Raw genomic sequence first — 26,181 nt, 5'->3', positions numbered from 1 at the left:
CCCTCATCGCAGCCAAACACAAGACGCTCGCTTGGAACCCAGAAGTTTGCACTGCATTCGAGGCCACCAAGGATGCCCTCGCGAAGGCCATCCTTTGGCCATCCGCAAACTGACCTGCATAGGGCACTCTCTGTCGATGCCTCTGCCACAGCTGTCGGGGCTGGCCTGGAGCAGCAGGCGAATGGACATTGAAAGCCACTGGCATTCTTCAGCGGCCTGCTCCGCCCGCCAGAATGCAAGTATAGTGCCTTCGACCACGAGTTACTAGGTATGTACCTGGCAGTGCAGCATTTCTGCTATTTTTTGGAGGGGAGAACTTTTACCATTTTCACTGACCACAAACCCCCTCTCCCAGGTGCTCGTGAAGGCAAAAGATCCCTGGTCGGCCTACCAGCAGCGTAAACTCTCCTTCATGTCAGAGTTTACCACCAACATTCGGCACAAGGAGGGGAAGGACAATGTGGTTGCCGATGCACTCTCGAGACCGGTCATCTGCACGCTGACGCCCGGCCTCAACTTCGACCAGCTTGCCCGGGACCAGGAATCTGATGAGGAGGCGAGGGCCTTCAAAAGCACCATCCTGCAGTTCCGAGACCTCCCGACTCCGAGCGGCAAAGGCTCCATCCTGTGCAATATCTCCTTGGGTACCCCGCGGCCAGTGGTTCCCCAGCAGTGGGGCAGGCAGGTCTTTCATCACATCCATGACCTTTCACGCTCGTCCATCAGGTCCACAGTCTGGATGGTGGCAGAATGGTTCATATGGCATGGGCTGCTGAAGCAGATCACAGGCTGGGCCAGAACATGCACCCATTGGCAGGTGTCCAAGGTGCATAGGCACACCATGGCACCCGTAAAGGAGTTCGAGCATGTCCAGGAAAGGTTCAGCCACATTCACGTGGACATCGTTGGGCCCTTACCCATTTCCCGGGGCAACGGTTACCTATTTACGGTGGTGGATCGCACCACTCACTGGCCCGAGTTGATCCCGATGCCAGATCCCTCCACCAACTCCTGCTCCCGAGCACTGTTGCATGGTTGGGTCGCCCGGTTTGGTATCCCGGGTCACCTCACCAGTGATTGGGACGCCCAGTTCACATCTGTGCTCTGGGCACAGCTCACCAACAGGTTGGGGATCCAGCTACACCGCACCACAGCCTTCCACCTGCAGGCCAATGGACTGGTCAAATGTCTGCACTGCCACCTTAAGTTGACGCTCATGGCCCACCTCACCGGCCCCGACTGGGCAGAAGAACTGCCTTGGGTGCTCCTGGGCATCTGCTGCACTCCCAAGGAAGATCTGCAGGCGTCATCAGCTGAGCTGGTCTACAGTGCGCCGCTGGCATTACCTGTTAAGTTTGTCAACGCACCTCACAATCCCCAACGGTCGCCGCACGAACTACTTCCTCACCTCAGTCCACGTTTGGACTTGTTTGAAACCCCACCGCTGCCCAGGCATGGCACCTGCCCGTCTCACATTCCCAGCGAACTGCTTTCCACAGAGTACGTTTTTGTTTGGTGGGGCCCGACCACGGAACCTCTGCAGCGACCGTATGAGGGGCCATACAGGGTTGTGCAGCGTTCCAGCTCGATGTTCACACTGGACATTGGTGGCAGGCGGGAGCTGTTTACCATGGACAGGCTAAAGCCAGCACACCTCGATCCCACCGAGCCCGTGGTCATTGCCTAGCCCAAGAAGCAAGGCAGCACAGCGAAAAAGGACATTGGCGCCGGTTCTGAGGGGGGCTATGTGGTGGCTCACCACAAGGCAGGCGAATCAGCCCGCTTGTAAGCCACACGGCGGGGCAGCCGGCCAAAATGGCCAAAATGGAGCCATCGGGAGGGGGGGTCTCCCTTCCTTCCAGCAAGGGGCTCAGAAACCCGCGCTGGGGGACCACATGACGCCCAGGTGACGTCAACGCCCTCCAGGTCCGGGCTGGGAGTACAAGTGCAGCCCAGCAGCCTGCAACAAACTAGTCTGCTCTCTGAGCTCAACCCGTCTGATTGTATGTGTTATTGCAGGCGCAGTGTAGCCATTGCTACAGTAACATACATGATATTTTTAAACTTTTGTCTACTATGAGGCAGACAGAGAGTCACCATTTTGTCCAGCGTCCCTCACAGCACCTGGTGTTCCTAGGTGGTCTCCCCTCCAAATACTGACCAGTCCTGAGTCTGATTAGCTTATGAGATTATTTTAGGTTCTTAGGTTCTGTGGTCATGTGTGCTCCCCATTTGGAACTTATTCGGATGTCACATCACCTGTAATTCAAGGTTGGACTAGGCCACCCATTCGTGCACATCTTGCCGTTAGGGTCATTATTGGCTAAATATACAGATTAGCACTGTATATAGTACAGGTACACAATCCTTTATCCGGAAACCTTGGGGGACAGTGTGTTCCAAATTTTGGATTTTGGAAAGCCAGATTTAAGCCCACCTGAATTGTGCTGCCGTATCCACCCCCACCCCTTTCCAGTCATGCTGCCGTCTCACCCGCCCGTCTTGCACTGCCATTCTCCCTCCTCGCCCATCTGACTCGCGCTGCTGGTCTCCGCCCCTCACCCGCCTAACTCGCGCTGCTGGACTCCCCCCTTGCCCCCCCAACTCGCGCTGTCAGTCTCTCCCCCTCGCCTGCCCGACTCATGCTGCTCTCTTTCTCTCCCCACTTGCAGGTTTTTGGAGCTTTCCAGATTTTAGATGTCCAGATAAAGGATTGTGTACCTGTACCAGCTCACAGCACATTCTCTCTCTCTGTGCCTTGTGGTCCAAGCCCCAGACACTGCTCCATGCCAGTTCATTACTATGGACATTGATGGAAGGGTCGTGGGTAAGGTGTGCACTACACTGAAGCTGAGCCGTAGTATTGCAATAGATCAATATTTGCAGTAGAGCTACATCCCCATTGATCAGGGAACCAGGAGCGTGTGTAAGAGTTCCTATTTATAGTGTGTGAACTGGGTTGAATATAGGTTTACCATTGTCGGACTCTAACTGATGTCCAAGGTGAATGTCTACATCGTTGCTTAAGTGAATTAGTAATTGTGTACCATTTAACAGGTGTAAATAAAAGTTACGTGTGATTGTAACACTTGTGTCCAGATTCCTCTCTCTGTGAACTCACTGAACCTGAAACTCTTCTCAACAAAACAATTGGTGTTGAGAGCAGAGTTCAAACAGTTTCAGCTGGACATGTGGAGTCTTAACAGTTTGGGAGTTTGTATTGCTAAGTGGAGGATTAACTACCACCTAGGCCCTAGGTTGAGCTTTCGTAAGGCCCTTTGACCTTTACCCCCAATTCATGGCCCCACCCTTCAATGAATCCAAGAAAGTGAAATTGTTCCATTTATTAGCCTTTGGGCATGATGCCCTCACATATTCTAAATTTATCCGCCAGAGATGTACTGGGAATACACCAGTTCATGACCGGTGTCATGGGGGGGGGGGGGTGGCATCTGTGGGCATGTCTCCTCAAAATGAGTTAGTGTCCACCACCCACAAGCCAAGCATTTGGCGCAAAATTTTGCATGGGCAAAGGCAGACACATGGAATTCCCCAGAGCTCACCCTGGTTCCTCGCTCCCCCCACCCTCCACACACCCCCCCACCACCTGTGGCTGCTCTTCGGGATGTGGTTCCCCACCTTCACATTGATGAGACCAGTGCAGCCCCTACCGTGCAGCTCCACTCCCACCATTCCCAGTCGGGGTGTTGGAGAACACTGTGTGTGTTCCTTAAGTCACTTCAGAGTCGCAACTGTTCCCTTGGCTCTGTCAGCAGAGATAAGGTGCATTCTTGCCATGGGATTTCTGGGTATTTGTGGTAGCCATGAAAGTGGCCGCTGTGCTGTTTGGTGTTCTGTGATGTTTGCCACAGTTACTTTTTAAAAGACCAAGCACCCCATGTTTCCTGAGTCTGGTTTAACATTTTGGAGTCGTGCTTGACCCAAGACTAAAGCAAGCCCATGTTAACAAGTGGTTACATTGGTTGTGATGGGCCCTTACTTTCTGGGCCCTTCAGCTTCAGCCTACTCAGCCTAATAGTTAATCCGCCACTGTGTGTGCATGTGCACACGTGGGTGAATGGGTGATTGTGTAGATAATGGGGGCAGCAGGAGGTGACCCACAGTTAGGCAAGGGAACCTGGGGTCGGTTTATGAAATCCTCAGGTGGACCGATGGCCATAAATTGAGTCAACAGGTTGGAACCCCAAGGAGAGAAGATAGGGTACTACATGGTCTCTTGCCTGGAGTTTCTGGGATTTCCAGAGGATGGAGGGAGTTGTGGGGGAGCTCTATGGTTACTGATATCCCTGCTTTGGCACCACTGGGTATCATGTCTGAGTTAAGTAATCAAGGTACAGAAATGTACGTTTGAATTCAGGATCTTCAAGATCAAGATTCAAAATCTTCAAGATTAATAGATGCTTCAAACCCACAAATTTTGGAGCTGTGACATCTGCTCAACTGCATCATTTTGCTGATGGTTATAGAGCTGTTAGTTACCTGTTACTGCATAATAACCATGATCAGGTACATTGTGGATTTGCCAGCCACTATTCCACAAATGGAATTGAAGGCTGCTACATGGCGGGCAGAATGGACACAATGTTGAAAGGTGAGTGGCAGATAGATCTAACAGACTCCATATTTTAGACTGATAGCACCTCTGTGCTCAAATACATCTACAATAAAACCACAAGGTTTCAAACTTTTGTGGCTAACAGAATCACTGAAATTGATAAAGTCTCACTTCCAATACAGTGGAGATGTTAATGCAGTTAAACAATCCTGCTGGATCTGGCTTCCCAAGGTTTGAAAGTCAAGTCTTTTCTGAAGAAAGAAATGTGGGTGTCCAGATCTCAATTTCTTCTAAAGCCCTGGAAAGAGTGGCCTCAAAATCCTGATAAATTAGAAGAAATCTTACCAGAGGACCCTGAAATCAGGAGTAAGACTGCATATGCTGTTCGATAATGTCTGAACAAGTGGACCCAGTTACCTGCTTAATCCATCACTTCTCATCCTGGAATCATTTGAAAAAGGCAACAGCATGAATGCTCAGACTTTAAAAAAAAAACTGCTTCTGAATTGTAGCAGAAAGAGAAAACAAACAAGTGGTGTTCTTGCTCAGCCTCATCTCGATTACATCTAACAAAGAGATCTACCACAAAAGGAGTCAGGAAATCTTGAGACTTAAGAAAACAGAGGTCTCACAGTTGAAGAACTGAGAAGGAGATAATCTGCTTTTGCCAGAGAAAGAGATTTGTAGATGAAATTTCAAGTCTGAGAAAGGGAATGAATATTAAAAGGACAAACCACATTCGTAAACTCAACCCCATTCTCGAGAATGGTTATTAAGAGTTGGTGGGCGACTTAGCAGAGCAGCAATGCAAGAAGAGATTACATATCGTATCATCACTGGCCAAAGACCTTTTACATCTCTGATTTGATTCTTTCGGCATATTCACTAAGAGGTGGGTAACAATGGTGGCAACCATATGTTATCCAATCTACACGAAAAACATTAGATTCCTGGTCCCACTGGGTCAATCAGAAAAATTGAGTTGAAATCTGTTGTTTGTCGATGTGCAAATACTCCTCCTGGACAACAGCAGATGGCAGATTTGCCCCTGGACAGAGTCTCTACTGATGAACCTCCATTCACACATGTTGGAGTTGATTATTTTAGACCCTTCAGAGTAAAGCATGGAAGGAGTGTTGTGAAATGCTATGGTGTTATTTTCTCATTTACCATAAGAGCAATTCACATCGAAGTGACATTATCACTTGATACAGACTCCTTCATTAATGTCCTTTGGTGTTTTATTCCCAGGCGTGGTCCGGTAAAAGAACCACGATCTGACAACGGTACTAACTTTGTGAGGCTCAACACAAATGTAAGAAAGTGCTTATGGAATGGAATGAAGGTCAGATTCATGATGAATTAGTCCAGAAAGGAATCAATTGGATCTTCCAACCCCCGATGGCTCACACCATGGAGGTGTATGGGAAAGATTGATTAGGTCAGTGCAAAAAGCTCTCAATTCCATCCTAGATGGACAGAATTATAATGAGGAGGTCTTTCCATGGTTTGATGTGAAGTTGAAACTATCTTCAACAATCATCCAATAAGACTTCTACAGATCCAAATGATCTATAGTGTAAGGTAAAACATCATGAGATGGGAATGTGTAAGGAGTTACCCTGTACAGGGCTGTAACAAGATGTGAATGCATCCTTGTACTTACAAGATAAGAGAGACATTGATGGATTGAGAGGCAGGAAGCTAGCAGGGAAAGGATAGCAACAGTTTTAGTCATTGGACAAGTAATGATATGATGATGTTCTAAGCACGTATCCAAGGGTATAAAAAATCACCATTTTGCTGATAACGGCAGAATGCATTCTCCGACTAACATGGTTAGTTGCAAGTGTTACAATCCGGTAATAAAGAACAAAGAACCCTGATTTCGACTCAGTCTGGTGTTTGTCTCACTCATTCATGAACAAAGCAGACCTAACAATAGGCACTTACCCCAAATCACCTTTTGCCTCTTAAGATTAAGCCCTCAATGCCACCATGGCTGCCACCAAGGGTGGCACTCATGGGCATTGCTCCCATATGATTCATTGTGCCCTCCCACCCATAGCACTAGTCTCCACACGATATAGGAAATGTGACAGTGGTTCATGGCAGGTATGGCACCCACCTCTTCCCCCCCCACCAGCTGAGTGAGTTTTTGAATGGCAGTTTGTGCCCCCCCCCCCCCACTCAGTTACCCTAATGCCCCACGATTAGACTTGTTCTGATGTTGACTCTGGATGCCACTGGAGGTATTTCAGAAGGAAGCCATATATGCTCACTGCAGGGTGAAGCAGGTACAATTTTTATCAGACTTGTTCTGGAAAAGAAGGGTGAAAGACCATCTTCTACTGTTGCAGGAACAACAGAAATAGTCTAAGATCAGGCCCAATTTCACGGCCAGGGAGGTCATGATCATTATGGTAAATTCAACACTTCAGAATTCCTGGTTGATACCAGTCAGGACAAAAGGGGACTTGCCCATCAAGTTTAAATCAAGACTAAAACTGGCCTTCTGAATAGACCAATTACCAAAATTTGTCTTTTATAAGAGGCAGGAAGTTTTGATCATTGACTTTTATTTTCTTTTGAAATTTAACATATATACTACTATATACTGTTTGATTTTTTTTTCTTTTTGATGGTAATTAATTTTTTAAACATAATAATTAGGGGTCAGAATTGTAGGAGTTAAAATGTACTATATGCTTGCAAGCCGTCTGTGGTTTTGTTTAACATAGTTTTTATGCTGTCTCCTAGCAACATCTTTGCTTCAGGGACATTGTTAGTTGATCTCTGCTCACCAAGAGATAAGCGTTAGTTTAGTTTCTTTTGTTCTGCGAAATGGAGAATACAGAGAATGTTCCGACATATTACATTGACCACCGAACAATGTTTAATGGCTTTAGCAACATTTAGCAACATAATAATGTTAACAATATTTAATATTGATACGTCACAAACCAGGAACAACAAAAGATGCAATTCAAAAGGGTTAACTTTTAACTCTATATTTATTAAAGACTATTAACAAATGTCTTAACAAAATTAATCCCCTATATCTATAGCAAATATACAGATAACATACTTATAAACAGTTTGTATGTGAAAAACCCAGACCATTACAGTCTGTGCCAATAGACAAAAAAGGAAAAATCCCCAAAACCCCAGATCAGTCTCTTCAAGTACGTCTAGTCAGGTAAGTCAGTCCAAAAACAAAGTCCACTGAATGCTATCTCAAAGTTAACTGATAATAAAGGACATCAAATTGAACATTGGAGAGAGAAATGTCTGGTGCTGCGTTGCAGTGAATCCTTTTACAGGCTTATTCTGATGACTTCCCTTGGTTCACATAGTGTGGCTTTAACCACCTCACTTATGAGGCATGTGCATTTCACACAGCTCTCCAAAATCTCTCTCTCAAGAAGATTCAAAGTGACCTTTTAGTCACATTCGAATTTGGTCTTTCCCCTGAGAAGGGGGTCAGCCAGAACAGTTCTCAAACACAGAGCACGTGGTGTCTTTATGTATGCTTCTTGGCTGCACCAAATGAACTCTCTGCTTCATACCTGGATTCTCTCTGTTGTCGAAAGTTCCAAGCAATTAGTCTTATCTCAATGTCTCCTCCCTCTCTCGCTTGCTGTCTACACAGCTTACCCTTGGCGAGTCAGCACCGGGTAGTACAAAATGTTACACAGTTCTAAGTAGAAATCCATCTTTTATAATGACAGTTCAAAAGGTCAGTCCATTGTCCCTAACAATATTGTTTAATAAACTTCGGAAACTCAACTTTCATATGAATTTGTTTGAATGAGTCATAGACAACAACAAGATTCTTTTATTTTCCAAATGAATATAATGGAAAGTAGTCACTACACCATCTGTGTCATTAAGTGTCACTTGATTTCCACCTGATCACAGACTCTCTTTGTTCATTCCCCCTCTGTTTTTCTCCACAGCTCCTGGACATAACCTATATTTTCTGATTGAACTGCCACCTCTTTGAATTTGGGTGCACAGCAGGTGACAGGGAAGAAGGGAGGGGGGATTGTTAATGCATTTGGCAGCCCTGCTGGGAGTTTACATACCCTGCCAACCCAATTAAATTGGAAGTACAACACAAAGGTCTGCAGACACCATGGTTGAAGTAAAAACGCAATGCTGGAGAAAGTCAGCAGTGTACATTATATATCAAAGATAAAGATAACATAACTAATGTTTCATGCTTGAGCATTGTAGGGCACTACCAGTAACCACAGAGACAAGCTGAGGAAATAATAGACTTTAATACACCTTAATGGCCCGGATCCCAGGATAGCAATGGCAGCAAGGGAAAGGTGGCTCAACCTTTATGGCCCAAGGGTTGGAGTCGTAGGGTATGAGTCATCTATGGGCAGGCCAGCTCCATATATACAACCAACAATAATAACTATATACAATAGAGGAAACAAGCCCTTCAATTAAATTGGAGCCTATTTGCCTCCAACCAATTATATAGAGACTCAAGCTAACAGTCTTGAGTGTGCTAAACAGAAAACAGCCCCTCAAAATCCACAACAAAGACCAACAAGTTCCCATTAGATCTACAAAAATTTCATATAAAAACCACTCAAGCCCTATATATTCAACTCTAAAGCAAAACTGCTCCCCCCCCCCACATAAAATTTGGGTTCAAAGTAGAAATAAGACTGAAGTTTCCTGAGACAATTACGTCTAGTGGGGTTTGACTTACCTTGGGACTTAACCTTTGGTGTAAATGTACAACGAGATAGGCAACAGACTCGCCAAGGCAAATAGCGCCTTTAGAAGACTACACAAAAGAGTCTGGAAAAACAACCAACTGAAAATCCTCACAAAGATTAGCATATACAGAGCCGGTGTCATACCCACACTCCTGTTCGGCTCCGAATCATGGGTCCTCTACCGGCATCACCTACGGCTCCTAGAACGCTTCCAGCAGCGTTGTCTCCGCTCCATCCTCAACATTCATTGGAGCGACTTCATCTCCAACATCGAAGTACTTGAGATGGCAGAGGCCGACAGCATCGAATCCACGCTGCTGAAGATCCAACTGCGCTTGGGTAGGTCACGGCTCCAGAATGGAGGACCATCGCCTTCCCAAGATCGTGTTCTATGACGAGCTCTCCACTGGCCACCGAGACAGAGGTGCACCAAAGAAAAGGTACAAGGACTGCCTAAAGAAATCTCTTGGCGCCTGCCACATTCACCACCGCCAGTGGGCTGATCTCGCCTCAAACCGCGCATCTTCTTTGTCCGCGAAGCCAAGCCAAAGAAGAAATGTACCCTGTCAAAATTCCACATATAATTATTATCATTACCAAATATTTGCGTGAACTGTGAGCACCTTTAATTCCAATTACTTAAAAAAATAACTTCTGCTCATTTCTTTACAATGTGATCAAATAGTGTTCAAAATCGGATCATCCGGTTTGACAAGACTGAAAGTTTTTCATCTCGTGTTTTCATTTGCAAGTCGCCGCTGGGATGTTTAATATTTAGGGAGGACTGGGGTCGGGCGGTTTTAATTAGTCGGGGGCCGGTGGGCGGCTTTGATCAGGTGGGCGGGGCCGGTGGGCGGCTTTGATCAGGTGGGCGGGGCCGGTGGGCGGCTTTGATTAGGTGGGGCCGGTGGGCGGGGTCGGACGGCTTTAATCGGGGGCCGGTGGGCAGCTTTAATCAGTCGGGGGCTGACGAGCTCGTGAACGCTCTCCCTCGCGAACTTGGAAGGAGAAATGGCCTTTACGGTTCGCAGTCTCCTCATCTGCGAGAGTGTAGCTGCCAGTTGCAGGAAAATCCTGGAGGAAAACGGAATCAAAGTGGGGGAGAGGAAAAGCGTGAGCAAGGATGAGCTGCTCGCTGAAGTGAAGGTACAAATGAAGGGGCGAAACTCTCGTTTCAGATGGGCCGGTTGCACGAGGTGGTCGGGGCGGCGCGGCCGGTTTACGGTCTCGTTGAAAGCGGTCTCGTCTCCTCCCAGCCCCGTTGTCAGTAAATGGCTGGGTAATGAATGGCAACGCACTTGCCGTGGCCCTTGTATTCTGTCTCTTCCTGCAGGCGCGGTTGCCTCCGGGCTCACTCAACGAGGCTTCTTTGCTGATGCAACAGCGCCGAGAAGTTCAATTCCGAGCGCAAAGCGTTGGGCAGCCGCCGGTTCTTTTGGAGCCAAAACTCTGTACATGCAGCAGGCACTTCATCCACTTCGAGGTCATTTTCTGAGCCTTCGTGGCACTTCAACCTCGATTTATCCAGTTTTCCCAGTGTAGTTTTGACCCAAGACTTTAGGGTCGAATATATAGGGCTTGAGTGGTTTTTAGGAAATTTTTGTAGATCTAATGGGAACTTGTTGGTCTTTGTTGCGGATTTTGAGGGGCTGTTTTCTGTTTAGCACACTCAAGCCTGTTAGCTTGAGTCTCTATATAATTGGTTGGAGGCAAATAGGCTCCAATTTAAGCTCGAGCAGTCGAGCTTTGCAAAAGCTTCCTCCGAAAATGCATTAATTTTGATACTTGTCCCTTGATTCATTGAAAAGATTTTTTTTCCTTCTTGGTGGAAATCAAAAAGAAGCTTTAACGATATAAATTGCGGATGTTTCATGTAAAGACTCCCCCTCGCGTGAAAATATTTTTAAAAATGTCATGTATTTGGAGGGAAATCTGAAAATGGAGCGAATCCACTTCTATATAATGCGCCCTGTCGTTAACAATTGGTGCGATATGTTTACGCCGCCTTCCCTGGTCTGTTTAACATATTAGGATCAAACGAGAGTATTAATTTATTATTATTATTTATTAGGACTATGATGGACTTATAATCCGTTCCGGAACCAAAGTTACAGCTGATGTCATAAATGCTGGAAAGAACTTGAAGATTATCGGAAGAGCTGGAACAGGAGTGGATAACGTGGACTTGGATGCTTCAACAAGGAATGGAGTTATTGTGATGAAGTATGCATAATTTGATTGCTCAAAATAAATGGGGAATTAGATTTGAAAGTCGTCTGCTTGAAATAATTGACTTTAACAGAACAGAAAATAGAATTTTTTTTGACATTTGATATTCTTTGACAATATTAAATAGGTGCAGAAACATCCACTTAATTATTAATTGTACATACTCCAGTGTGCCAGATCTAAAATGGTTAGCTAATCGTTTTCTATTCTAGAAAACTATATCCTCAAATGTTACCTGTACGAAGTTCCCACATTCTCCTCGTATCCTCTTGGCAGGGTCCGTGCCAGAACGAACATTAGAAAGGGGGCATTAGTGTATTAGAGGGGGATGCAGTGGAACACTCATAAACTTGCTCAACGTGGGGGTGGGAATGCTATTCCTACCAGTCGAAAGTGGGGGGGGGGGGGGGAGGAGGTAGTATTGGATGCTGGGGCCTACCTGTTGACCATGGAGGGGGAGAGGGGTGCTATTAGATATTGGGATCTACCTGTCAATGGGGCTGGGGGGGGGGGGGCAGTGTATTGGATGCTGGGTCATAACGATCCATGAAAATGAACACCATCCACCCCTCCAACGAAGGAGACGAGGGCGCTGCTTTTATTGCATACTACTGACACTTGATGCATGCTAGTCATGCGGCCAGGGGCAGGTGGAGAGTCACTAGATGCTCCCTCTTGGCGCTGACCCTGCCCCTTGAGTTTCTTCCTGATACTGTGGTTTCCCACCAAATTCCAAAGATCTGTCAATTGCCACTTACAGTCCTCTCATCTAGGTGGGCGGCCAATGAATGAGGTGTTATGGGAAAAGTAATGGGATCAGTGTAGGATTTTTGTTGGGGCAATATGGTGGTCCTTTATGCTATATAACTGATTTTAAGAGCATTATTACTTTCAGAAATTTGCAGAAGCTGAACAAAGCTTTATCAGACTGGTAAATTTCATGCTGTGGAAACATTCATTGAAAACACCATTAGGTGACCATTGTTTTTCAAACAAATATACCTGATTTTGCATGAGTACTGAAGATCTTTGAAACGTGATGAATTGCTTCCCAGATGCACACTGCTTCTGCAGTCCAAATTTGTTGCTGATGTTAAAAACAAATTATTTAAAACTACTTGTTAACAAGCAATAATTTGTGGACCAGATGTAGAAGGACACTGGATTGAATTACCAGGGTCAAAAAGTTATGAAACTGTCCAGACGGTTCCTGTCACTGAATTGGATTTTGTTCTATTATTTGAATACTTGTAACAAAAATGTCTCCATATACAAAATATTAAAGGTAATGGAGTAAGACAAATCATTTTTTTTCATGAACAAGCGAACCTATCCTTTTACTTTGAGTTCTGCAGAATCCAAAAGATTAGTAACTGAACAGTAACAATTTTTCTCCGAAGCACGCCAAATGGAAACACAATCAGTGCTGCTGAAATGACCTGTGCAATGATCATGTGTTTGGCCAGGTAAGATTTTTTTCAACCAATTTGTATATTTTTATCCACTTGGGTATGGAATGTTGGAAAGCAGAAATGTGTAGTTGTGTTCCTTTTGGAGAAGATCACTTAAAATTTGAGAAACAAGTCTATTTTTGAAAATTTGGCACCCATACTTAAGAATTGAGGGAATTAATTTATAGACCTCTTCCTTGAGTCTTGAACTTTGTTAACCTCCTTGAAAGAATTAAAAGTGGTAAACAATTAATTCTGTGTAGTGAGGGGGAACTTGCAGCCAGGTTTCTATTCTAGTTTCTTTCTTTTTTTTACTTACTCCTTTTCTTATTTCTCTCCTCTTGGGGCTAGTTTAGTGGGGGGAAGGGGTTGGGGTTTATATCATCGTGTAATAGATTTGGTATTAATATTTGATTGTTGTACTTTATACAGCTATTATTACACGTATGGAAAACTTAAATTAAATTTTCAAAAAAATTCATATTTTAATGCAAATTATTAAATCAGAACACTCAGTCAAAAAAATCCATCATTAATAAATGAAATATCTTTTTATATTTAAGTTCTTAATCTAAAAATCAATTTGTAGTGTTGGTGTTGCATGCTGATGACCCTCTAATAATCATCCAACTCCAACTCTGAAGAAGCAAAGTTAAAATGGACACCTTTATTTAATATGTGGATACCCCAAACACAAAATCGCACATTTAAAATTTTTAATTAGACTGAGATCTACCTGTCAACAGTATGTGAATCAATTGGCAGATCTCTCAATGAAGGTTAAGATAACAAAACTACATGGAGGTGAGGGGGTTGGAGGGTTATTGGCGGTGAGCGGGAGGTTTGAACTAGTGGAGTTGTTCTGGTGAACCGGTGCGGACTCGTAAGGCCAACGTGGCCTGTTTCTGCTCTGTAAATGGTTATATGGTTAAAGATGATTGATATTTTACTTTTGCTGAAACTTGTGAAGTTGTTTGTTAATCTTTACATTCTATTCTTTCCTCCTGTATGTTGCTCTTACAATATTTTTTTTGCTCTCCCCTGTGACAACACTGCTCTTTATTATTTTGTTTTCTATTTTGTCAATCAGTGTTTCAGCTCTTGACAAGCAGACTGTTTTATTAGATAATACTTTTTAAGATCTTCCTCCTGTTTATTTGCAGATTTACCTGCTCTTAAGTTTTAATATTTTTGCTGTCAATAGTCTCAAACTTCATGGTTTTAAACTGAATGGCATCATACCATTTTAAGGATTTTTTTCCAAGCAAAATGTATCTTAATCCAAATTAGTTTTGTATTGAAAATTAAAAAATGTGCAGATGTTGGAAATCTAAAAAATGTCCTAATGAAAGGTTTTCAAGTTGTTTTTCTTGCTGCAGATGTTGCCTAACCCATTGAATATCTCCATTTCCATTGTCTTATGATACTCTTTTACTGTGGCTAATATTAGTAAATGTTTACAGCTATTTGCTTTTCAGCTTTGATAAATTAAAATCAATTTGCTATTTTAGGAAAATTCCCCAGGCAGCTGCTTCCATGAGAGCTGGAAACTGGGAGAGAAAAAAGGTGAGGTAGAGTGATGGATGCCTCAAATGCACAAACAGGTGGCCTGAAATTAAAGTGGGGGGGGAGGGGGAATTGGTCTTCAGAATTTTTAAACTTTGTTGGCTAGAATACCGTATTATGACATGCTGAGTTCTAACAGTCAATGAATATATTCGAAAGTAATGTGAAGTATTTTTCTTTGTATTGAGTGACAAAACATTTGAAAAGAAGTCAATGGAAGTATACGCGAGCAGAAGATCTATTAGTTGTATTTTTCTTGCTCTGAAGTTTAAGATCCATCCATATGATCTTGATCTCAACTTCTTCATAGTTCATGGGCATGGAGGTATATGGGAAAACTCTTGGAATTGTGGGACTTGGAAGAATTGGCAAAGAAGTAGCCACAAGAATGCAGTCGTTTGGAATGAAGGTAAATGCTGCTGCATGATGGAGCATGAGAGTTCAGCTAATTTAAAAAAAGAAATATTGTTAATACTTTAAAAATGACGGAATATCTCACCAAATAAACATTTTAATTTAGAGATGTAACTACACAATATGAAATCTGTGTCTCAAACGTGTGATAATTCCAGGGATAAAATGACCACTGGGGTGAGATGGGATTAACAGGAAAGTCTGTATGCTCAAACTTAAAAAACATAAGTTTTGACAGTATTGTGATTTAATTTAAAAAAATATATATATATGCCTAAAATGCTTCAGCGATAAGAGGGAATGTGAAACTCGGGCCAAAAATGATTAGCAGTGACCTAAGCTAGGTCAGTTTTTGTTTAAAGTGTTCAGAGGAATATTGAACAGTAGATGGAAATTTGCACAACACTGGCTAATTTTCATTTACAATGCACATTTTTGGAATTGCAGAATAGATTATTGTATTGTATCCAAGGATTCTAAGCAGTGATGCCTAATTTTACAATAGTAATCCAGAGAAAAACCATATTGCAATAAGAAATGGATATTTGAAATAATATTTGTAAGTTCAAATGTAACAGATTTGTGTTCATATTAATCTTTAAAGTTAAGTTATAGAATTGTATATTAGTGAGGGGATTGTGGGCTGGAACAGGGTTACACATTTACATTTTACAGACACACCATTACCCTCTTATTAAATAGAAGCTGGCAAATCTTGGAACCCATTTGTTCGGTGGAACCTGTGTAAACAGTCTTAAAAATGAAGTACTCAAGAAGAACTGCTTGTTGCTCAAGGAAGCTATCTATTTAAATACAATACTTTGCTTAGTACTTAGAAATTCAGAGGCAGCTATAGAAACAAGCAGGACTTTTAATTCAGTAGACAGTAGTCTTTTGCTTTAGATTCATAATTTTGAAGTGGGTCTAAGTGTCTAGAGATGCTTTTAGCAAATAAATATGAAGAGACATTATAAACTTCAAAGACAAATGATGTCACATCATGTGATGAGACATTACTGGAACCAGAGACATTTTGAAACCAGTAGATGCCTGGCCATCCTGTAGTTAACACACGATGGAAGCAGTTGCTTGGACATCCTGTGAGTAACACAGGATTGAAATACCATAACAGGTACTGTTACATTATTTCTGGTCAAAGGAAAACACAGAATAAGTGGTATTTGAAGGAGGAAGATCACTTCTGACTGTCTCTTTAAGATAGAGAGCAGTTCATTTTCCATATGGGCACTTCATTTAACTGTTGTCTGGGTTTGTAAAATCATTGTGAAAGGAAATAGCCACTTTACAGTCTTTTTTGAAAAGGACAGATTCATTGTGTGGAACAGATTCCAAAATCTCCATGCAAGAGAGAAAATCATTCGTATGAAGAAACATTGCTCTGAAAACAACTCTACAAAATAAATTTGAGTTTTTAAGAGGTCTAATGACTTGATGTCTCAAAATGCTTCATTATTGCTTTTGAGCAACATTTTAAAGAAATCTGATGCCTCACACTTTCTCCATAATTTTTTTTGAAGACTTTATTTAAAATTTTATAACATGAATACAATAGAGAATTACATTTAAAGAAAAAAATTAAAAAAAATTAAAATGGTATGATTACAATATTACATCAGAAAACTACACAAAATAACCCCCCTGTCAATTGTAACACAATATTAGTAATCTAACTTAAAATTAGTCCAGCCCTCCCCCAAAATAAAGAGTGAAGAGTTAATAAAACTAACAATATTATATGTGGAAAAAAAATACCCACTTACAAAAAAAGAGATAAAACTTAACCACAAAATTTTTTTATCAATACTAAAATATCACGCTTAAACATATATTTAAATCAAACTTAAATGCATATAATTAGCAAACCGAGTCCACTTTAACTTATAAAAAGACCTCCTATCCTGAATTGAAAAAGATCTCCTTTCCATAGTCAAACAAAATTTCATCTCCAAATACCATTTATCTAAAGTTAATATATTTTTGTCTTTCCAAGTAAGTGCTATACATTTCTGAGTCACGACTAAAGTTAAATAGATAAAGGAAATCTGATAATCCTCTAAACCTAAATCAATTAATGATTGCATGTTCCCTAATAAAAATATATCAGATCTAATACAAGATGGATATTATATAAACTGTTAAAAATAGATTGACTACCTTTCAAAACTGTTGCAATTGATCACAAAGCAAAACAGTATGCAAAAAAAAGTGTTGGCCGTCTGATCACATCGAAAACAAGAATCCAACTTACTAAGACCAAATTTTTAAAATTTCTCTAGTGTTAAATATAGCTGATGAATAAAATTATAATTAATCATCGCTAGTCTAGCGTTAATTAATTTCCAAATACTATTCTGACAAATTTCCATCCAAGCTTCTTCAGCTATTTTATGTCCTAAATCTTTTTCCCATTTCAACTTATCTTTATCCCAGTCTTTTTTACTATCAATTTCTTGTAAAATACAATACAAATCAGATATATACCCCTTTTTTGGTATTGAAAGTACATATTCTTCAAAATTAGATTCAGGTAATAAAATATGTCGACCACATAACTGTTTTACAAAAGATCTTAATTGATAATATACAAATATAGAATTTCCACTAATACCATATTTCCTTTGTAATTCATCAAAGGAACAAAAACAACCCTCAGAAAAACAATCAGATTAATTTTTTTATTCCCTTCTTTTCCCATTGTTTCAAAGTGGCATTGGAGACCGTAAAAGGAACAAGTTGATTATTATATAATGGCAATCTTCCAGAATATATATTTTTAAGTCCCTATTTTTTGTTTACTTGTCCATAAATTCAATAAATGTTTCAATATTGGCACATCGTAAATTCGTAGTAAATTTTTATTCCATCGAAACAAAAACTCATGAGGAAATTTTTCTAAAATAGCCGCCATTTCTATCTTTACCCAACTAGGTGGGTCGTCCATATTCATTAATGCACTAAGAAATTTAAATTGAGCTGCTTCGTAATAATGCTGAAAATTTGGTAATCTTAAACCTCCAAATTGAAAATCCCACATCAATTTTCTCATTGCTACTCTCGGAAATTTTCCCTTCCATAAGAATTCTCTAATCGCTTTATATAAGTCCTTAAAAAAAACTTAAAAAAAAAAAATAAGGAATTGATTGAAACAGATATTGTATTCTAGGAAAAATATTCATTTTTATGGTATTAATCCTCCCTAGTAAACCCAAAGGTAGATCCCTCCACCTAATTAAATCTAATTTAATCCTTTTTATTAAAGGAAGATAATTAATTGAGTATAATTCTTGACATTTTGTATTAACATTAATTCCTAAATATTTAATTTGTATAGTCCACTTCAAATTTGTAATATTTTTATACACTGAATAATCATCTTTACAAATTGGCAAAATTTCACTTTTAGCCCAATTTACTTTATAACCAGATAATTGGCCATAAATTTCTAAACATTCTTGAATTGCAGGTAAAGAAGTATCCGGATCCACCAAATATAATAAAACATCATCAGCAAATAAATTAATCTTGTATTCCTCATTCAGAACTCTCATACCTTTAACATTTTCATTTTGATGTATTAATTGTGCTAAAGGTTCAATAACTATAGCAAATAAAGCAGGTGACAACGGACATCCTTGTCTAGTAGATCTTGTCAAACTAAAAGATTCTGAAATTTGGCCATTAACAGCAATTGTAGCCTTCGGGCTATTATATAAAGCCTTTATCAATCCAATAAATGAAGAACCAAAACTAAATTTCTCAAGTACTTTGAACAGAAACTTCCATTCTACTCTATCAAAAGCCTTTTCTGCATCCAATGAAACCACTATTGGATAGTTCAACTGAAATTTAGATTTATTTATCAAGGTTATTAACCATAAAATATTATCTGATGCATACCTATTTTTTATAAATCCCGTTTGATCACCATGTATAATTTTAGGCAGATATTGAGCTAATCTATTAGCCATAATTTTAGCTACAATTTTATAATCTACATTTAACGATGATATGGTCTATAAGAAGAAACCTGTAAAGGGTCTTTATCTTTTTTTGGTATAACCGTAATTATTCCGTTAGAATAATTTTCAGGTAATTGAAAAGTATTATAAGTTTGTTGTAATACATCCTTATAAATAGAAGATACATCAGCATAAAAAACTTTATAAAACTCTATAGAAAACCCATCTTCACTAGGTGCCTTTCCATTCGGCATATCTCTTATTGCCATTTCTATTTCATCGTCTAAAAGGTTTATCTAACTCTTGTCTATCTTCTTGATTCAATTGTGGCAAGTTAATATTTTTCAAGAAAGAATCTATTGCGTCTCCAGTTACATCTTTACATTCTGAAGTATACAATTGTTTATAGAAATTACAAAATTCCTCATTAATCTCCTTTTGATTAAAAGTAATACCTGATTTCTTTCTAATCACTGGTACAATCCTAGATAATTGTTCCTTTTTTAATTGCCATGACAAAACTTTGAGCTTTCTCACCCCATTCATAAAACTTATGCTTAGTTCAATTCATTAAACATTCAAACCGATATGTTTGTAATTCATTATATTTAAATTTTAAATTAGTTAACTGATTCTTTTGCGTTTCAGTAGCATGTTTTTGAAATTATTTTTCAGTAGCAGTTATCTTTTTCTCTAAGTCTTCAATCTCTTTAATTCTCTCCTTCTTTACTTTAGAGGCATAACTGATAATTTGGCCTCACAAAAAAGCTTTCATTGCATCCCATAAAACAAAATGACTAGAAACAGAATTACAGTTAATACCAATAAAAATTTCAATTTGCTGTTTTAAAAAAACTAATAAATTCTGGTTTTTGCAATAGCATAGTATTAAATCTCCATCTTGAAGCTTTCTGAACATCTTGTGAACTCAAATATTCTAATAATAGTAATGAATGATCCGAAACCAATCTAGCCTTATACTCCACAGATGTAACCCTATCCTGCAAATGTGCTGATATTAAAAAATAATCAATTCTAGAAAAAGAATTATGTCGCGAGGAATAAAAAGAAAAATATTTCTCTATAGGATTAACTCTTCGCCAAATATCAATTAAATTCACATCTGCCATCATATTAATCACTTGGATTGCCATCTTAGACTTCTTAATTACTCTTGGGTACTTATCCAATAAAGGCTCCAGTACCACATTCAAATCTCCCCCAATCATTACATTAGAGTTTGATTGTCCAAGTAATAAAGACATATCAGAATAAAGACAACAGACTTTGAGTTTCAGCACAAAAGCTTTCTGACCCTGAGCTTTAAAATCTTCACTCCAGAATCAAGATTAAACTGTAGTGGTTTGGGTTTTAACACACACGTAAATACATTTGCGCAGAGTGGGGTTAAGTAAGAAGTGTTGTTATTAATAATTCATAATAAAATATTGTTTGAAAATACAACTGTCTTGTTATTACCATTGCTGCCTGTTTGTATGTAAAACAAGTAATTTAGAAGGAAACTGGTTCAGGATCCTGGTCTTGATTCAGGATGTGTTTAATATATTGATTTTTGCATGCTTTTAAAGAAAATTAATGTCATTTGAGTTTGTATCCATGAGATCAACCAAACAATCTTTTTCTCTTCACCCCCCCACTCCCAAAACTGCCATTCACATTTGTTATGAAATAACTGACCACCATTAATACTAACACAGGAACAGTAATGGAAGATTTGCTAAACAGAGATAAATTTAAAATAATTTTATATTAAACTATTAACCACATAACCTTTCTCACTGACCTCCAGGCTTAAACCCCACTATGCGCAAATGTAATTGTATAAATGTGTGTGTATTAAAGTCCAAACTATTTCTGTTTGAACTTGAGTCTGAAAAGTTAGTTTTAAGGCCTAGTATTTTAAAATAGTTTTGAACTTGAAGTTTCATTAAATTGTAGTTCATGAAACATCAGGTTCTTTTAAATTGTTAAAGCAGTTATAAAGTGTTTGTTAATACTGATTCAGTCCTTGGACTGCTCTGTTATCGACCTGGACAATTTAAGTTTCAGGCCAGGTGTCGTGCGCTGCTGGGAAAACTGACAGTTACGTGGGAAGCACTGAAACAGCATTGGGAGAAATTAAAGCTGTCAGAAGTGCAAGAGCCACACGCTGGAAGCTGATGGACTTGCAGAGAACGCACCAACTGTTGTCAACCTCTCTCCACCAATCAGGAGAGCTGAAGGCACATGCTGGGGCAGTTGAAGACCTAGCGCTGAGTTTTGAACTGATTAATCGGTTGGAGGCCAGTCAGTCAGACGATCGGCAGCTTCAGCAAACGAGACCAAGTTGCTTCGTTCACAGGTGTTAGCACTGCTGTCCGTAACTGTCAGCGTGCTCATCCAGTAGTTTCAGCAAGAGAAAGAAGACTGAGCTACTTTGTCCGTGGATGCCAGCACTGTTATTAACCTGACAGTAGTTTGCACAACAGTGTGTATGTGTCTGACCTGGACTTACTGCAGTATCCTTCCAAGAGGAGGACTTTGTGTGACAGGAGTCTCTTGACAACCCAAGACCGGGTGTTTAGAGGGGAAGACTTGTGTGACAGAGGTCCCACTGAAGTGGGCTTCGAGGCGTGAACTTCGTGTAGTGACTAGGAGGTCACTGGGTGAGAAATCAAAGGTGATTGTTGCCACATTCGAAACTCAAGAAAGCCGTAAGTCTACAGTGATCACGGCCATCTGTCTCCATGTCCAACTAAAAGACCAGCATTCAATTAAACTAAGAATGCTAAGCCTGGAGACTAGACTCTGAGCTGTTCCTTTTTGACTGACAGACTTGACATTGACTGACTTGAGGTTTTTTCAGGGGGATGGGCATTTTGGGCTTGGACTGTAATGGTCTGGGTTTCCCCCCCAAATACACATTATAAATATCTGTTGTTTAGTATATAGTTGCCATAATGGCTTGTGTTTGGGTGTTAAGATTGAGTTAATTCTGCTATTGACAATTGTTAATAAATTTTGAGTTAAACTTAACCCATCTGTTTATGCGTCTCTCAATTGTTGCTGGAGAGGTGTAACTGTTCAAACTCTCAAATCTTGTTGAGTTGATTTCCCAGGAAGAGATTTATTCTTAAACTCTCACGTTGGTGATCTTTGGCTCCCTCTTAGCTTAAGAGTTCATGAGTTTCTTTTCATGATGAGGCTGCCCCCTTTTTATCTCTTAAAAGAGCAGTCAGGAGTGGTCCCTGGTTTGAAATCCACTTGCTGTTTTTGTATTCCCTTTTATTAGGAGTAACACATACCTGCACCTATTCCAGTTACTGTAATTCAACTCTGTTTCACAAAGGTCTAACACTGGTGTGTCCCACAAGGATTCTCCTCCTATTCTGGCTACTGTAATTCAACCCCTTGCTTCTCTTGATGTTACAGCTATTGTGATATAGTAAGACCTTCTTTCTAGAGATGACTGTTGTACTCCTATGTGGGCATCACAGGGTCTTGTCTTCTCAACTCCTGGAGTCTTCTGATTCAAAATCTCTGAATTTGATTATTTATTTCTCCAAATCATGTGACATTTACATGAGATCAGTTCCAATTCTTTGAAATCATGTGACCATTTACTGGAATCTTTAACAGCTGTTAGCAACAGTTTCTTAGAAACCATGTGATCTTCATACCTCTGGCTTGTAGATATCACTAGTCCGAAAGATGACATCACTTCTGAATGTATTGTATGCATTACTTAAGACATATTTATAAGAAATATAGCTTAACCTAGTATTAATATTAACACTGATCCATTACATTGTGTATAGAAGGGGACCTTCTAGAGTATTACACTTTTTTTAACTCTGTGACAGAGTATTTGGAGGTGGTTTGGAAGGAATTGCTAGAGCAGGTTGTACACACACATTTCAAAACAGAATATTTGCAGGACTTTTGCAGAGAACTTTTTGCAGAAAGACTCAACAGTTTTGCTCTCAGAGAGGGAGGGTGTGAAACAGAGGAGACAGAAATCAGTTCTGGAAGAACAAAGCTGGCAAACTTTGGAAGGTTGTCTCTTCGAAGGAGAAGACTGGCAGTCTGAAAAGTGACCTGAAAGAAAGAGGATCATCTGGAGAACCCTGAAGGGGGCAAGTTTTGTCAGCAAGACTGATTGAGAAGGAATCAGTTGCAGATGTCCTGGAAAAGGAATCTTTCTCTGAAAACCAGCAAGAACCCTCCTGAGTGGTAAGCACCAAAGACTGGTGAACTTTGTATTGTTCACAGATGTTAGCATTAACAAGAATTGCCTGCAACCAGATAACTTTTCTAATCTTAAATATAAATTACACACACCTGCGCTTAGTATTAGAGGGGGGGGGGGATTAAGTCGGTTAGGTAGGTTAAGTAATAAGGTTTAATTCTGTTTTCTTGTTCAATTATAATTAAAAACTACTTTTGTTTAAGGAACCCTGTGTTGTGGTGCATATCGATTGCTGCTTGTTTTTGGAGTCCTCTGGACTAGCAACTCAATTCAAGAATAAAAATAGCTTTGTGAAGCTACTTAAAACCACCAAGATGATGTACAATTTGTTTAGGAAGTATCCAAGCTAACTTTGTTCAAAGTCTCTTTCATTAAAAGCAGTTTTTATATCCCCATTGTATGTTTTCCTGTTGATTTTGAGTCCCTTTCTCCATTCCCACAGTGTTGAAAGACATTGTGCTTGGCAGTTGAAAATAAGTATTATAGGACTGAGCTGCATAACACTCACTTTGGTTCTCTTGGCATTTGCTGGGTTTTGTTTGTGCTAGAGAGTTCTGGCATGAAATGCATCCAAGCAAAATATCAGCTGATTGATGTAGTGCAACATTTTTCCTCTGATGTAATTTTAAGGTTTTTTTTCTGGTTAGAAGAAGCAGTCTCTGTTTCCTCATTGAATAATCAGCTTGTGCTCATGCTGTTCTCCATTTTTACCCACCCAGCCCCCACTGCAAAACAGACTCGTCTGGCATCCTGACTTTGATAGTACTTGAAAGCAGGTTTTACAGGTTATTGGATTCTCTTTTTAGTACCCAAATATATAAAGTATTCTGAGCTTAAAGGGAGCAGCAAATGTACAAGTGCTCCAGACCCCAGCTACTTCTGAAAACCTGCCCGTGTTCCTGATCCCTCATATTCAGGCTGCAACCATAGTCCAGACCCTGGCCCCAGCTATTCACTGGCTGCCCACTCTGAACCTTTGCTCATCTTCTGTCCTATTACATCTTGGGGCCCCTCCCCTAGCCTTTTTCCCCCTTTATTTGTGTATCACTTCTTTCCCTCTAGTCTTGATAAAGGGTCCAAACCCAAAATGTTGACTGGCCATTTTTACCCGTGGATGTTGCCTGACTTCCTGAGTTCTTCCAGCAATACCTTGTCATCTCAAGATTCCAGCATCTGCAGCTACTGTGTTTTTTCCTCAATTCTTATTTACAATTGAACACTCTTGAAAGAAGTGAAAATGTATGTTGTGAAATGAGTACCATAAGGTTGTATGAGAATGCCATGAGCTGGAAATCATAAATATTTCCAGCACAGGAGGTGGCTCTTATTCCCTTTGTGTCCCTAGTTAATCCTGCTTCCCAGATTTGGGTTAGACATACAGCACAATAAAGTGTTTCTGCCCTGCAAAATACACCAATTAACCTACAATCCCTGAGCATTTTGAAGGGTGGGAGGAAACTGGAGCACCTGGAAGAAACCCATGCAGACTCAGGGAGATCGTATAAACTCCTTACCGATAGAGCTAGATTCAAACCCCAGTCACTGGCACTGCCATAATATGGCTGTTCAGGTGTTCATCTAGAATGGGAGGTCAAACTGTGGTTTGCGAGCCACACACTGGTCTTTTCACATATAATGTGTGGCTCATGGAATCCTACAAGCTGGTGCTCATGTTGGTGGTGTTAGTGGGCATGGCTTGCAATTGAAAATATTTGGTATATTTGAAACTAATGCAAATTAAAAGTTTAAAAACTACATGCATGAATAAATATTATTATGTACATGTGTTTAATATAACAATTTTGTAACAAAATGTGCATGTAAAAGTAAAAACCTGTATAATTTTGTCTTGTGGCTCTCAAAAATCTGAAGTTTATTGTATCTGGTTCTTGCGTTAAGCAAGTTTGTTCACTCCTGATCTCAAACTTAGTATTTCCAGTTTTCTCCCTTTCAGTTACCGATCCTTCCATTGGTTGAGCAAAATAATTATTTCTCAACTTTTTTTGCTCAATGTGAGAATTGAGAAGCAGTTATTTTTACTGCCCTAAATAGTTTTTAACCAGTTGTTGACATTTCTAGTGGAGAAAATCCTCATTTTTCAGATGGTCCCTTGAGGTGGAGGACCCAGCAATTTCCTGAAATGACAAGAAGATCCAAGATGATTGCAGGCCATGATCTACAGGCAGTCTGGACACCTCGTGTTCCTCTTGGATGACCTTAAACATAACAGGATAAATGTCAATTTTTCTAATTTTTGATAACCCTACCACCAAATCGCTACACTCTGACCAGAAATGTGATGGAAGGATATAAGGGGTGGAGAAGGAATGGAAGAGTGAAAGGAGTAGAGATGCAAGGGAAAGAAAATCAAGAGGTAGTAAAATTATATGATTGAAATTAAGAAATATTGAAAGGAAGAAAGACTGAAATAAAAAGCTATGGGCAAGAACAAGTGGAAATTGATTGCTCAATTAAATCTTCCTGGTTTTCCCCAGAGATAATCAGCCCAACCTGGATGTTCCCCTCACGTATAATCTACTAGCTCCGAAAGTATTGGTGGCATTGGCTTTCTCATAGTACCAATTTTAATTGTGATCTTGGATGTTTTCTGTGTGGAGCAATACCCAAAAGTGCTGGAGAAACTCAGCAGGTCATGTAGCATCCATATAAAATCAAAGGCACTCAATGCTTTGGTGCTCACCCCTTTGTCAGGAATGCCTGATGATCCTTTCTGTATTGTAGAGACCAAAACTATAGCCTGTACTCAGCTGTAGCCCAACTTGTGTTACTGCTGCTGTTCCTCAGTGCTTGATGAGGAAAGGCAAATCTACCATAACTATTTTTTTCTTGTGCATTACATTTTTTAGAGTATGGATTTTTCCAAGTTTGATAAAAATGTTATTCTAACTTGAGTGGTGCCAGAACAACTGTCTTGCTCTCAATGTCATTGCCAAGGAGCTTATTGCTGATTTTA

The 26,181-nt window shown here is 40.3% G+C and overlaps 1 protein-coding gene across 1 annotated transcript in view; it reads left to right on the top strand.

The window, feature by feature from the left end:
• Positions 1-10,228: 10,228 nt before the first annotated feature.
• The window catches only part of phgdh (phosphoglycerate dehydrogenase), a 40,712-nt gene continuing 24,759 nt past the window's right edge, over positions 10,229-26,181 (top strand). Inside the window, exons 1-5 of the mRNA XM_069935686.1 lie at positions 10,229-10,464; positions 11,390-11,541; positions 12,948-13,013; positions 14,510-14,564; positions 14,875-14,973. Of these exons, the coding sequence (XP_069791787.1) occupies positions 10,330-10,464; positions 11,390-11,541; positions 12,948-13,013; positions 14,510-14,564; positions 14,875-14,973 (507 nt within the window). The 5' untranslated portion in view covers positions 10,229-10,329. The remainder of the gene's footprint in view (positions 10,465-11,389; positions 11,542-12,947; positions 13,014-14,509; positions 14,565-14,874; positions 14,974-26,181) is intronic.

This window comes from Narcine bancroftii, chromosome 4, assembly GCF_036971445.1.
Source record: "Narcine bancroftii isolate sNarBan1 chromosome 4, sNarBan1.hap1, whole genome shotgun sequence".
Lineage (NCBI taxonomy): Eukaryota > Metazoa > Chordata > Chondrichthyes > Torpediniformes > Narcinidae > Narcine > Narcine bancroftii.
The sequence above is the reverse complement of the archived record's forward strand: the minus strand, read 5'-3'. Positions and strand labels throughout refer to the sequence as shown.